We start from the raw sequence: 15880 nt of genomic DNA on the forward strand, positions 1-15880 counted from the left end.
ACGTAATATATTGCCCAGCCACGTAGTATATTGCCCAGCCACATAGTATATTGCCCAGCGACGTAGTATATTGCCCAGTGACGTAGTATATTGCCCAGCCATGTAGTATATTGCCCAGTGACATAGTATATTGCCCAGCCACGTAGTATATTGCCCAGCCACGTAGTATATTGCCCAGTGACGTAGTATATTACCCAGCCACGTAGTATATTGTCCAGCCACGTAGTATATTGCCCAGCCACATAGTATATTGCCCAGTGACGTAGTATATTGCCCAGCCACGTAGTATATTGCCCAGCCACGTAGTATATTGTCCAGCTACGTAGTATATTGCCCAGCCACGTAGTATATTGCCCAGCCACGTAGTATATTGCCCAGCCACGTAGTATATTGTCCAGCCATGTAGTATATTGCCCAGCCACATAGTATATTGCCCAGCGATGTAGTATATTGCTCAGCGACGTAGTATATTGCCCAGTGACGTAGTATATTGCCCAGCCACGTAGTATATTGCCAAACCACGTAGTAAATTGCCCAGTGACGTAGTATATTGCCCAGTGACGTAGTATATTGCACAGCCCACGTAGTATATTGCCAAACCACGTAGTAAATTGCCCAGTGACGTAGTATATTGCCCAGTCACGTAGTATATTGCCCAGTCACGTAGTATATTGCCCAGTCACGTAGTATATTGTCCAGTCACGTAGTATATTGCCCAGTCACGTAGTATATTGTCCAGCCACGTAGTATATTGCCCAGTTACGTAGTATATTGCCCAGTCACGTAGTATATTGCCCAGCCACGTAGTATATTGTCCAGCCACGTAGTATATTGCCCAGTGACGTAGTATATTGCCCAGTGATGTAGTATATTGCCCAGTTACGTAGTATACAGCACAGAGCCACATAGTATATTGCCCAGTGACGTAGTATATTGCCCAGTGACGTAGTATACAGCACAGAGCCACGTAGGCTCGTATGTCACAGGTTAAAAAATAAAAAAATAAACATACTCACCTAACGATCCGATGGCCCCTTGTAGTTTAACATACTCACCATTCTGGTCGCTGCTCCTCAGCGTCCCGTCTGTCCGCCTCCTGGGATCTAACGGCGCTGTGCTGATGGGCGCGCGGCTGCCGCCATCTTCCGTTGCCAGGATGTATTGCGAAATTACCCAGATGACTTAGCGGTCTCGCAAGACCACTAGGTCTTCTGGGTAATTTTGCAATGCATCGCTGGAAAAGGAAGATGGCGACAGGCGCGAGCGGACAACAGAGTGTGAGAATAGCAGGTTGTTTTTTTTTTTTTTTACTATTTTTAACATTACTTTTTTTTACTATTGATGCCTAAAAGGCAGCATCAATAGTAAAAGGTTGGGGACACACAGGGTTAATAGCGGCGGTAACGGAGTGCGTTACCCGCGGCATAACGCAGTCCGCTACCACCGGCATTAATCCTGTGTTAGAGGTGACTGGAGGGGAGTATGGAGCAGGCGCCGGGGACAGTGACTGCGGGGAGCATGGAGCGGAGCGCCGGGGACACTGACAGCGGGGAGCATGGAGCGGAGCGCCGGGGACACTGCAGGGAGCATGGAGCGGAGCACCGGGGACACTGCGGGGAGCATGGAGCGGAGCGCCGGGGACACTGCGGGGAGCATGGAGCGGAGCGCCGGGGTTACTGTGGGGAGCATGGAGTGGAGCGCCAGGGACACTGACAGCGGGGAGTATGGAGCAGATTGCCGGTTTACACTGACTGCAGGGAGTAAGGAGCGGCCATTTTCTTCCGGACTGTGCCCATCGCTGATTGGTCGCGGCAGCCATGACAGGCAGCTGGCAAGACCAATCAGCGAATGAATAACTGTGACAGAAGGACAGACAGACGGAAGTGACCCTTAGACAATTATATAGTAGATATATAGCTCTCTATATCAGTAACATGCAAAAAAACATATGTATTAGCACATACTAGCTAGCAATTAGCAGAAGCAGAGAGGTTACATTGCACAATATATATGGTATATCCTGAATGGGAAACAGATCACATCAAGAGTGATAAAATGTAATGTGGACACTAGTATGGCAATATACCTTAAAAAGGTCCCAGCAGAGAGTGTGGCGCCCACCCTGACGCTCGTTTCGGTATATACCTTCGTCAGGGGGTCTGTTTTATTGTTTTTTATATTGTGAGTGCACCTGTCTCCTACATTGCCAATCACACAGCCACTTGTGTTTTCAATAAAGTTTTCTCTATCTCCATAAGATCTATCCTATTATTGACCATTTCTTTTGGGCTTTCTTTAATAGTTTTTTTTTTTTTTTTATCAGATATTTGTGTTAAAAGTACTTTTTCAAATTTTGGGCAAAGTTTATTCCTTTTTTTTTCCCCTCTGGGCTCCGCATAGGCATCAGTGCGACTGCAACTTTTCCACCCCTTACAGTTATATTCCTGATGAAGCCAAACAGAAGCTTATTTCATAAATCCCGAAGCACTTAAACAGCTCAAAATTTTAAAAAAATGTGAATCATGTGCAATTTCCAAAATGTTGAGCACCACTCCCCATTCATTCTTTCTTTTTACGCAAAAAAAATTCTGTTAACATGTTTGGATTTCTACATTGGGAATATCTAACAAAAGGCAAAGAGTATAAGTAAGCGCCATACAATTATATAAATTTCAAATGCATAGAAAATGTCAGAGGCTGCAATGTCAAATAGAAAGTGCAGGAGATCCTGTGTAATATTAGACCACAGTACAGCTGCAGGCAAGTCTGTATATTTAAGACTGCTAAGATTAGACCATCTTTGCTAAAGTGCATCAAGTATAAGGTGCTGCAAAAAAATGTGTGCTTGCCAATACAAAAGACAGAATAGTGATAAAGACATTCATGATCTGAACAGGGTGTAATACGGGGTTCTCCCGCCACCCCAACGCACGTTTCGTGAGATAACTTCCTGAGTTCTTTACTTTTTAATAGTGACTTGAGTGACAGCAACAATGTACCAAAAATAACAAAACAGCATTGTAGAAAATCCCATGGGGCACACTGTATACTCTTTATGTTATCGCAAACAATTCTGATGTTGGATGATTTATTGAACAGGAAAGTTCCAATCTAACATATGTCATTTCATCTCAACATGCTGCCTGACAGATGTTTCAGAAAGATTGAAAACAATATTGTACAACGTTCCATTTTCATTCTTTCTCAGAATAAAGAAAATTAAGTGCCAATCTTTCCCAACGTTCCTTATGAATGTGTGCAACCAGCCGGGATTCTCACCACTACAAATACAAAGGTAGACATGGTGTACTTATTTAACTGGAGGAAAATTTACAATGTACTGAATATCCGAATCCGAGACTCAAGTGATATTGTGCTTGAATTAGTGTAAAAACCAATTCTCTTCTTCTTCTTAGAGAAAACCAGCTTGCAAAAGGAATGGGTTTTTTACATAATGTTCCCCAAGGAATAAGAAAATATTTTTTTTTTCCACAAGATGAAAACTGTCTCAAAGTGTCATTAATGTGGCAATCGGGTTTTAAAGGGAATTTGTCAGCAGGATCAACCCTCTTAAGCCGTCCATATGGGCATGTAGGTCATAGGAAGCAGAATAAAATGATAATAATAATAATAATCTTTATTTATATGGCGCCAACATATTCCGCAGCGCTTTACAGTTTAACAGTTTCAAACACAAAAGTCATAAGTAACAACGTTAATAATACAATAATTAAAGCGAAATAAGACGACCCTGCTCGTGAGAGCTTACAATCTACAATGATACCTTGATATCTGCGATCTGATGTGTTATTCTAGAGAAATCTAGGTTTTTTAATATGTAAATGAGCTGCTAAGATCAATGGGCGGGACAGAGATCTCTAAGAGCCTGCCTCAAGCGCTTATTTTAAATTAAAGGTGTGTTACCAGTGTGATGCATCTAACGACTGACAGTCCGCTCTCCTGATCTTACTGCAGAGCTCTCTGTGATTACAACTAACACTTCATCAACTTACATCACACAGGCAGCCAACGTGGGGTGAGATGCAGTACAGCTGAGCTGACAGCACAGTGAGAGGAAGCTACAACTTCAGATGTGTCTGAGATAAAACTCAACTCTGTTAGTTATAATCACACACAGCTCTGCAGTGAGATCAGGAGAGAAGCCATTACATGTCTTACACTGCCAACTTTTGATATAAAGACCACTAAAAGTCCAAAACTGATCTGTCCACAGGATGAAGACTTGTTGGTCAGTCTTCTGACTTGAGACACTGGTAGGGTGGCCATTTAAAAATATTTACTGTTGCCCCATGTTCTGACAGAGGAACTAATTTCTACTCTATCTCCACCTTCCTTCTTGCCATAGGGAGGACCCAAATTATGTGAGACAGGTTTGCAGTGTGCAGTATGGGAAAGGGGCATTGACACAGAAACTGACTGGGATCTGGAGGTAACCGTGAGCTCCACTGATCTGGCCAGCTTTAGAGAAGTGCTTATACGCACTGCACATGTTCAGCCACTGGCGCAAAACCCCCGCAGTGGCCGGTTCCCTAGGCAACGTGCCCTACCCAATAAGAAAAATGGAACAGTAATAAACTGTTGTTTGTTTTTACAAGTACAATACAAATATGGCCATCAATGAAAATGGGAATAACTTTTCTTGAGTAATATTTTAACATTTATGCCATATGGTAAATATTTCTCACGTGTTGGACTCAGAAATTGCTATAAATCCAATGAAGAATACTGTAGCACTTCCATCTAAGACCTAAAACTCACAGATATCTGGATGGCTCCCTTAAACTACATACTTTCCCATTTTTAGTTTTCATTACAGAAATAATATTTACTTAGCCTTGGAATACTGTTTGCCATACTGTGACCTGAGCATGTTCGGTGGCTTTTGGAAAATTTGGGATAAGGTTGGTAATTGTCTTGTGGAGAAAAAGAAGCCAAGGAGAAAATCAATATTCATTAGAAAAGCATAAAAAAAATTATATATAGAAGAGCACATGCCTGGGAGAAGATGATGATTTTGTAGTTTCAAAACTTACCATCATGATTGGGATTTCCTAAGGTCCAAGGTTCATCAGAGTCAAAATGCGTATCTCCTCCTATTCCAGGTCCCGGGAAGTAAGCATGGGCCAAAAATCCTCCTTCTCCGTCAAATGGTGAGCTATCTCCATGGAATCCTGACGCAAAGATGATGGTGATGTCCACTTCCCGTTTGCCATTTTCTAACTCATTGTATGGAACTTCTTCAAATGTCAAAGGAGTTACATTCTGCCAGACATCAAAGGCACGGCGAATGGCTTTACGGGTTTCGGTGTCTCCCACTTTTGGAGTGACGTTCTTTATGCTACAAAAATAGAAATAAAAACGGAATTACCGTAAGTATCAATCGGTTAAATACCGTAGCAGCTGCCAAATGCCGAATTTATTTATAACGATATGTATAAAAGTAGGTTAGTAGCATAATTCTAGGCACAGCTAAAATACAGCAGATGGCAGATTTAATAATGAATAAAAAGCAGCCGGATGTTAGGGGCTGGTATACATGGAGCGTTTGTGATGCACTTTTTGCTCTGATTTTTATCCACATGTTTTCTGCTTTAAAATACGCAATAACAGCATTCTCCGATTATTGTGTTTTTGCTACATATTTTTACTTTATCTGATGCATTTTTTGTTAAAGCTCCATTTTTTCATGCACATTTTTTAGGGTAGAAACGCATCAATTTTGCACTTTAAAACGTAATTGTGCTTTTTTTTATATGCATTTTTTTCCGGCTTCCCACGGCAGCCTATGTAGAAAATATATGCACCAGAAATGCACAGTTCAACAGCGTCTTTAGATGCACCGTGGGCATAAAATCACATCCACTCTGCTTGGACGGAACATGGCCTAGGACATCTCAGTGACGGGTTGGGGTATGGGACGTTCTGATGTATCTGAGCTGAGTTTGGAATTCGTCCACTGTAAATTCAGTGTAGTTTTCCATAGGATTTCAAGAATTTAAAGAATTAAAAGGCAGCGACTTGGAAAATTTATTTATGCATCATGAGCCCCGAATATCTACTTCGTATGCGTGAAAACTCAGTCAGGTAGGAAAGATTGGTTAGCTTTAGGCACGTCACATATCTCTCACTGTAGAAATAGTCAGTTAATTGCATAGAAGTATGGCTGTCACTCTTGGCTGCATTCTAGCTCTGCTACATCAGGAAAAAAAAAATCAGTGACTACAGATGAGCTGCACTATGTAATGGGAGCATGAAGTAGTCTGAACTCCTCTCCAGCTAAGGCTGCTTCATCAGTCCCTCTTTCTTTGCTCTGAAGCACAGTCTGTGCAAATTAGGTACTATGTATAATCAAAAGAATTTGGGAATTAGTTCATTGAAAAATAGCCGCCTTCAGAGCAAAATATGAGCAAACCAGTGAGTATAAAAGGACTACTACCATGTTCCTCCAAAAATAAGTCTTAACCTGAAAATAAGCCCTAGCATGATTTTGCAGGATTTTTGGAGTATGATTGAAATATGAGCCCTGGCTACCATCAGGGCTAGAGTTGCGGGGAATGTGGGTGGCAAACTGAGAAATTGCCCAGAGCTCCAAACTCACTTATGAGCCCCCAGCATTTCTATTCTGAGGTTAAAACTGTTTAAGGACCTTTGGTGACATCACGGCCATGGTACCATGATGTCATCAAAGATCCTTTAACTGTAGTAATCTAGAGGAATTGAAGAGGAGACAGGCTAGTATGCAGGGCCACTATTAGGAAGGAACTGAGCAATTTATCAGGGCCCCCATTCTCTTATGGGCAGCCAGCATTTCTATTCGAGGATAAGACACCAAAGGTCCTGTAACTGCAGCAGTCAAGAGGAACTGAAGAGGGAACCGGCTGGTATGTACTGCATGTGTGTATATACAGTACATGTGAATGTATGTGCAGTGTGTGTATATAGATGTGTATGTATGTGCAGTGTGTGTATATAGATGTGTATGTATGTGCAGTGTGTGTATATACATGTGTATGTATTTGCAGTGTGTGTATATACATGTGTATGTATTTGCAGTGTGTGTATATACATGTGTATGTATTTGCAGTGTGTGTATATACATGTGAATGTATGTGTAGTGTGTGTATATACATATGAATGTATGTGTAGTGTCTGTATATACATATGAATGTATGTGTAGTGTGTATATACATGTGAATGTATGTGCAGTCTGTGTATATACATGTGTATGTATGTATGTATGTATAGTGTGTGTATATGCATGTGAATGTATGTGTAGTGTTTTTATATACATGTGAATGTATGTGCAGTCTGTGTATATACATGTGTATGTATGTATGTGTAGTGTGTGTATATACATGTGAATGTATGTGTAGTGTGCGTATACATGTGAATGTATGTGTAGTGTGTATATACATGTGAATGTATGTGTAGTGTGTGTATATACATGTATATGTATGTATGTGTAGTGTGTGTATATACATGTGAATGTGTGTATATACATGTGAATGTATGTGTGTGTATATACATGTGGATGTATGTGTAGTGTGTGTATATACATGTGAATGTATGTGTAGTGTGTGTATATACATGTGTATGTATGTATGTGTAGTGTGTGTATATACATGTGAATGTATGTGTAGTGTGTGTATACATGTGAATGTATGTGTAGTGTGTATATACATGTGAATGTATGTGTAGTGTGTATATACATGTGAATGTATGTGTAGTGTTTGTATATACATGTGTATGTATGTGTAGTGTGCGTATACATGTGAATGTATGTGTAGTGTGTATATACATGTGAATGTATGTGTAGTGTGTATATACATGTGAATGTATGTGTAGTGTTTGTATATGCATGTGAATGTATGTGTAGTGTGTATATACATGTGAATGTATGTGTGTATATACATGTGGATGTATGTTTAGTGTGTGTATATACATGTGAATGTATGTGTAGTGTGTGTATATACATGTGTATGTATGTATGTGTAGTGTGTGTATATACATGTGAATGTATGTGTAGTGTGTGTATATACATGTGAATGTATGTGTAGTGTGTGTATACATGTGAATGTATGTGTAGTGTGTGTATATACATGTGAATGTATGTGTAGTCTGTGTATATACATGTGAATGTATGTGTAGTGTGTATATACATGTGAATGTATGTGCAGTCTGTGTATATACATGTGAATGTATGTGTAGTGTGTGTATATACATGTGTATGTATGTGTAGTGTGTGTATATACATGTGAATGTATGTGTAGTGTGTGTATATACATGTGAATGTATGTGTAGTGTGTGTATATACATGTGAATGTATGTGTGTGTATATACATGTGGATGTATGTGTAGTGTGTGTATATACATGTGAATGTATGTGTGTGTATATGCATGTGAATGTATGTGTAGTGTGTGTATATACAGTGGGGCAAAAAAGTATTTAGTCAGTCAGCAACAGTGCAAGTTCCACCACTTAAAAAGATGAGAGGCGTCTGTAATTTACATCATAGGTAGACCTCAACTATGGGAGACAAACTGAGAAAAAAAAATCCAGAAAATCACATTGTCTGTTTTTTTAACATTTTATTTGCATATTATGGTGGAAAATAAGTATTTGGTCAGAAACAAAATTTCATCTCAATACTTTGTAATATATCCTTTGTTGGCAATGACAGAGGTCAAACGTTTTCTGTAAGTCTTCACAAGGTTGCCACACACTGTTGTTGGTATGTTGGCCCATTCCTCCATGCAGATCTCCTCTAGAGCAGTGATGTTTTTGGCTTTTCGCTTGGCAACACGGACTTTCAACTCCCTCCAAAGGTTTTCTATAGGGTTGAGATCTGGAGACTGGCTAGGCCACTCCAAGACCTTGAAATGCTTCTTACGAAGCCACTCCTTCGTTGCCCTGGCGGTGTGCTTTGGATCATTGTCATGTTGAAAGACCCAGCCACGTTTCATCTTCAATGCCCTTGCTGATGGAAGGAGGTTTGCACTCAAAATCTCACGATACATGGCCCCATTCATTCTTTCATGTACCCGGATCAGTCGTCCTGGCCCCTTTGCAGAGAAACAGCCCCAAAGCATGATGTTTCCACCACTATGCTTTACAGTAGGTATGGTGTTTGATGGATGCAACTCGGTATTCTTTTTCCTCCAAACACGACAAGTTGTGTTTCTACCAAACAGTTCCAGTTTGGTTTCATCAGACCATAGGACATTCTCCCAAAACTCCTCTGGATCATCCAAATGCTCTCTAGCAAACTTCAGACGGGCCCGGACATGTACTGGCTTAAGCAGTGGGACACGTCTGGCACTGCAGGATCTGAGTCCATGGTGGCGTAGTGTGTTACTTATGGTAGGCCTTGTTACATTGGTCCCAGCTCTCTGCAGTTCATTCACTAGGTCCCCCCGCGTGGTTCTGGGATTTTTGCTCACCGTTCTTGTGATCATTCTGACCCCACGGGGTGGGATTTTGCGTGGAGCCCCAGATCGAGGGAGATTATCAGTGGTCTTGTATGTCTTCCATTTTCAAATTATTGCTCCCACTGTTGATTTCTTCACTCCAAGCTGGTTGGCTATTGCAGATTCAGTCTTCCCAGCCTGGTGCAGGGCTACAATTTTGTTTCTGGTGTCCTTTGACAGCTCTTTGGTCTTCACCATAGTGGAGTTTGGAGTCAGACTGTTTGAGGGTGTGCACAGGTGTCTTTTTATACTGATAACAAGTTTAAACAGGTGCCATTACTACAGGTAATGAGTGGAGGAAAGAGGAGACTCTTAAAGAAAAAGTTACAGGTCTGTGAGAGCCAGAAATCTTGATTGTTTGTTTCTGACCAAATACTTATTTTCCACCATAATATGCAAATAAAATGTTAAAAAAACAGACAATGTGATTTTCTGGATTTTTTTTTCTCAGTTTGTCTCCCATAGTTGAGGTCTACCTATGATGTAAATTACAGACGCCTCTCATCTTTTTAAGTGGTGGAACTTGCACTATTGCTGACTGACTAAATACTTTTTTGCCCCACTGTACATGTGAATGTATGTGCAGTCTGTGTATATACATGTGTATGTATGTATGTGTAGTGTGTGTATATACATGTGAATGTATGTGTAGTGTGCGTATACATGTGAATGTATGTGTAGTGTGTATATACATGTGAATGTATGTGTAGTGTGTGTATATACATGTATATGTATGTATGTGTAGTGTGTGTATATACATGTGAATGTGTGTATATACATGTGAATGTATGTGTGTGTATATACATGTGGATGTATGTGTAGTGTGTGTATATACATGTGAATGTATGTGTAGTGTGTGTATATACATGTGTATGTATGTATGTGTAGTGTGTGTATATACATGTGAATGTATGTGTAGTGTGTGTATACATGTGAATTGTATGTGTAGTGTGCGTATACATGTGAATGTATGTGTAGTGTGTATATACATGTGAATGTATGTGTAGTGTGTATATACATGTGAATGTATGTGTAGTGTTTGTATATGCATGTGAATGTATGTGTAGTGTGTATATACATGTGAATGTATGTGTGTATATACATGTGGATGTATGTGTAGTGTGTGTATATACATGTGAATGTATGTGTAGTGTGTGTATATACATGTGTATGTATGTATGTGTAGTGTGTGTATATACATGTGAATGTATGTGTAGTGTGTGTATACATGTGAATGTATGTGTAGTGTGTATATACATGTGAATGTATGTGTAGTGTTTGTATATACATGTGTATGTATGTGTAGTGTGCGTATACATGTGAATGTATGTGTAGTGTGTATATACATGTGAATGTATGTGTAGTGTGTATATACATGTGAATGTATGTGTAGTGTTTGTATATGCATGTGAATGTATGTGTAGTGTGTATATACATGTGAATGTATGTGTGTATATACATGTGGATGTATGTGTAGTGTGTGTATATACATGTGAATGTATGTGTAGTGTGTGTATATACATGTGTATGTATGTATGTGTAGTGTGTGTATATACATGTGAATGTATGTGTAGTGTGTGTATATACATGTGAATGTATGTGTAGTGTGTGTATACATGTGAATGTATGTGTAGTGTGTGTATATACATGTGAATGCATGTGTAGTCTGTGTATATACATGTGAATGTATGTGTAGTGTGTATATACATGTGAATGTATGTGCAGTCTGTGTATATACATGTGAATGTATGTGTAGTGTGTGTATATACATGTGTATGTATGTGTAGTGTGTGTATATACATGTGAATGTATGTGTAGTGTGTGTATATACATGTGAATGTATGTGTGTGTATATACATGTGGATGTATGTGTAGTGTGTGTATATACATGTGAATGTATGTGTAGTGTGTGTATACATGTGAATGTATGTGTAGTGTGTATATACATGTGAATGTATGTGTAGTGTGTATATACATGTGAATGTATGTGTAGTGTTTGTATATGCATGTGAATGTATGTGTAGTGTGTATATACATGTGAATGTATGTGTGTATATACATGTGGATGTATGTGTAGTGTGTGTATATACATGTGAATGTATGTGTAGTGTGTGTATATACATGTGTATGTATGTATGTGTAGTGTGTGTATATACATGTGAATGTATGTGTAGTGTGTGTATATACATGTGAATGTATGTGTAGTGTGTGTATACATGTGAATGTATGTGTAGTGTGTGTATATACATGTGAATGTATGTGTAGTCTGTGTATATACATGTGAATGTATGTGTAGTGTGTATATACATGTGAATGTATGTGCAGTCTGTGTATATACATGTGAATGTATGTGTAGTGTGTGTATATACATGTGTATGTATGTGTAGTGTGTGTATATACATGTGAATGTATGTGTAGTGTGTGTATATACATGTGAATGTATGTGTGTGTATATACATGTGGATGTATGTGTTGTGTGTGTATATACATGTGAATGTATGTGTAGTGTGTGTATACATGTGAATGTATGTGTAGTGTGTATATACATGTGAATGTATGAGTAGTGTGTGTATACATGTGAATGTATGTGCAGTCTGTGTATATACATGTGAATGTATGTGTAGTCTGTGTATATACATGTGAATGTATGTGTGTGTATATACATGTGTATGTATGTGCAGTGTGTTTATATACATGTATATGTGCAGTGTTTGTGTGAGACAACATAATTATATTTGAATAAGAATTTATTTTTTGCTCTTGAATAAATGTGGATTGTTGTTCATGGAAAAAAGACACCCCCTGAAAATAGGCCCTAACCCATATTTTGGAGCAAAAAATAATATAAGGAAACATTGTAGTTAATACCCATGTATACTGTGTCACGTGAAACTCATTAGTGGGCTACTCCCAAATTCATAAATTGTCTCCGTATCCGTAACTCACTGAAGTCAAGAGTAGAGCTCTGGATCTTAGGAATTGGTCTCCGTAGAGCCCCATCATAAATGGAGATGCATATGCTTGCTCTACTCTCTATTTGTTGGCCACTTCTACCAGCAGTTAGCTCCTAATTGAAGAGTGGAATCCTTAAAAGCCCACCATTACCACTGAGAAAGGTAGCCAGAGACTTATATTATCCTTCAAATCAATGGGGTAATGGTGTATCAGAGTGAGACCTGCTCTTTGTATCAGAGTCCTACTCCCCTTTAGGGATCCCCTTCAATTACCTTCTCATGCTCTCATATTGAAGTTTTCCAAAGAGGTAAAACCCCTTGAAGGGAATATGTCAGTCAAAAACTGCCCTGAACTTCTACAGAATATTGCGCAGATGTCTGAAGACACACAGATTCCAAATACTGTATATACTGGAGTATAAGCAGACCCGAGTATAAGCTGAAGCACCTAATTTGGCCACAAAAAACTGGGTAAGCTTATTGACTCGAGTTTAAGCCAGGTATGCATTGTCCCCTCATCCCTGTCCTGGTATGCATGGCTCCCCTGTCCCTGTCCTGGTATGCATGGCTCCCCCATCCCTGTCCAGGTATGCATGGCTCCCCCGTCCCTGTCCTGGTATGCATGGCTCCCCCATCCCTGTCCTGGTATGCATGGCTCCCCCATCCCTGTCCTGGTATGCATGGCTCCCCATCCCTGTCCAGGTATGCATGGCTCTCCCGTCCCTCATCTGGTATGCATGGCTCCCCCGTCCCTGACCTGGTATAGATGGCTCCCCATCCCTGACCTGGTATGCATGGCTCCCCGTCCCTGACCTGGTATGCATGGCTCCCCCGTCCCTGTCCAGGTATGCATGGCTCCCCCGTCCCTGTCCAGGTATGCATGGCTCTCCCGTCCCTGTCCTGGTATGCATGGCTCCCCCATCCCTGACCTGGTATACATGGCTCCCCCGTCCCTGACCTGGTATGCATGGCTCCCCCGTCCCTGACCTGGTATGCATGGCTCCCCCGTCCCTGACCTGGTATGCATGGCTCCCCTGTCCCTGTCCAGGTATGCATGGCTCCCCCATCCCTGTCAAGGTATGCATGGCTCTCCCGTCCCTGTCCTGGTATGCATGGCTCCCCCGTCCCTGAGCTGGTATGCATGGCTCCCCCGTCCCTGACCTGGTATACATGGCTCCCCCGTCCCTGACCTGGTATGCATGGCTCCCCCGTCCCTGACCTGGTATGCATGGCTCCCCCGTCCCTGACCTGGTATGCATGGCTCCCCGTCCCTGACCTGGTATGCATGGCTCCCTTGTCCCTGACCTGGTATACATGGCTCCCCCGTCCCTGACCTGGTATACATGGCTCCCCCGTCCCTGTCCAGGTATGCATGGCCATTTCTCATTAGCAGCGGCACAGGCTTTAGCCACAGCTGCTGGCTCCTGCCTCTGAGACCTGCTGCTCCGCCACTGCCACTCCCCCTCCATCTTCTGGGACAATCACTCAAGTATAGGCACAAAAAAATGTGCTGAAAAACCTCGGCTTATACACGAGTATATACCGTATATACTTCTCCTCTCTGAGGCAGTGAGCCTGCAATCTGCTGGTTCTCTGCATACTAATAAGGAGTGCTGCCAGACTCTTTATGAGCTAGGAGTCCGGGATACACACAATGCAGAGCATGGACCATCTGTGCACATCGTTGACTGGAGTAACATTATGGTGAGATGAACACCACTGATAAGGCGCACCAAATTCATTAAGTCGCGTGCAGCTATTAATGAATTTGGTTCTTGTAATTCCTGCATGCCCCTGATTAAATGCCTGTCCTAATTATTGGGGCCTATGTGCCTTTGCACAGACTCTCCACATACAGCTTTGTCCTGTACAAAGAGCTTTGCAATATTATTAGCCCTATGCATTATAAAGACAACATACTGTAGATGGATGCGTAAATGACATCAATTAACAACATTGTTTATGTGGAAATCTTTATTCTGTAATTAGGATTTTCCTGGGCCAGTAATATTTCCCCATTGTAATATCGATTTTCAGAAAGTGCCATAAGTATCTTGTTCCCCGGCAGTTCCTGTGTTTTATGCTTCTGCACAAAATATTGGACCTTGTTATCTGGCGTGATCAGTCTCATCATCCCACAGGAATCAATAAATGTCCTGTCTGACAGCGGCGTGATCTACCTATTCATCAGAACGGATCTCATATCCTTTGTGTGTCAGTCCCGATGATGGTGATGAAGGCTTTGTCTCCAGCGTAATGTGCTGCCACTGCCGACAGACTCTCCTTTTTACGTCGGAGAACTGGACCCACAGTGAAAATATACACACAAAGAATTCTTAATTATTAAAAGGCCGCAAATCTGGATTTTGTTCACCTGAGCTTGTAATCTGAAATCAAGCTGAGACGGTGAAGAGCTGGTCTGACAACCAGGATAGGAACCCAGCATCAGGACATGGACTGCCAATGGCCGAGCTGTGGAGTGATTAAGGCCGGGGTCACACGAGCGTATCACACGGCCGAGTGCTATTCAATGTTTTATCGGATAGCAGTCGGCCCAATGTTATATACTATGGGGCAGTGCGGATCAGCGATTATTTCCTCATGGTGCGAGACTCGGCTCACACGCACCAATACAAATCTATGGGTGAGTGTGAAACATCAGTCGGATGTCATCCCAGTGCAGCCTGATATACGCCGAGACAGGCAACGGAGGAGATGGAGAAATTACTTTCTCCATCTCCTTCACACCTGTGCTGCCATTTTCTGATGCGAGAGGATCGGAGCACAGAGAACTGACACTTGGCTGACTCTCGCAGCAGAGCTGGAGCCGAGTGTCATTAGCATATTACATCCAATACTCTAGCTTAGGATGCTATACACTGGTGTGACTCCAGCCTAAATGGGTTGTCCGGGCTTAAGCTTCATGTCTGGTGCAGTCGCTCTATGTGACTGCAGACTTGTGAATCCTTACATTGTGCACTGAGCGCTGTGAGAATTCTCCAGTGCCGGCGCAGGAGCGTGCAGTCGTGTGACCACAAGCAGGTGATCTGCATACATGTGGTCACGTCTCAGCTAGATGGGAGACGCCTCACACAATGCAAGTGTGTGGAAAGATGCCGGACACAGTCTAGCAGGAATGTGGCTGGAAGTATGCATAATGCACATGACCACCCGCTCCTGGTGCCGAGAATCCTCACAGTGCGCATTGCCAGCCATGTGAGAATTTACTAGTCTGCGGCCTTATAGAGTGACTGCAGACTTGTAGCTTAATACCTGGCAACCCCTTTAAGTGTAAAATAAAGCTACAAGTTGAGCACACCTCCATAGAAATGGAAAACTTCTCAGTGCTCTTACATTATCATATACAAGACCTTTGTGAACCCTTATCCCAAAAAAATCCCACCCAAAAATGTACTGCAGAAGATCTCTCCTTTATA

The 15880-nt window shown here is 41.5% G+C and overlaps 1 protein-coding gene across 1 annotated transcript in view; it reads right to left on the minus strand.

The window, feature by feature from the left end:
* Positions 1–15880, minus strand: part of MMP16 (matrix metallopeptidase 16) — a 299874-nt gene that overhangs the window by 88377 nt on the left and 195617 nt on the right. The window contains exon 4 of the mRNA XM_069731578.1: positions 5055–5359. Coding sequence (XP_069587679.1) covers positions 5055–5359 — 305 coding nt within the window. The remainder of the gene's footprint in view (positions 1–5054; positions 5360–15880) is intronic.

The sequence above is a fragment of the Ranitomeya imitator genome, chromosome 6 (assembly GCF_032444005.1).
Source record: "Ranitomeya imitator isolate aRanImi1 chromosome 6, aRanImi1.pri, whole genome shotgun sequence".
Taxonomy (NCBI): Eukaryota; Metazoa; Chordata; class Amphibia; order Anura; family Dendrobatidae; genus Ranitomeya; species Ranitomeya imitator.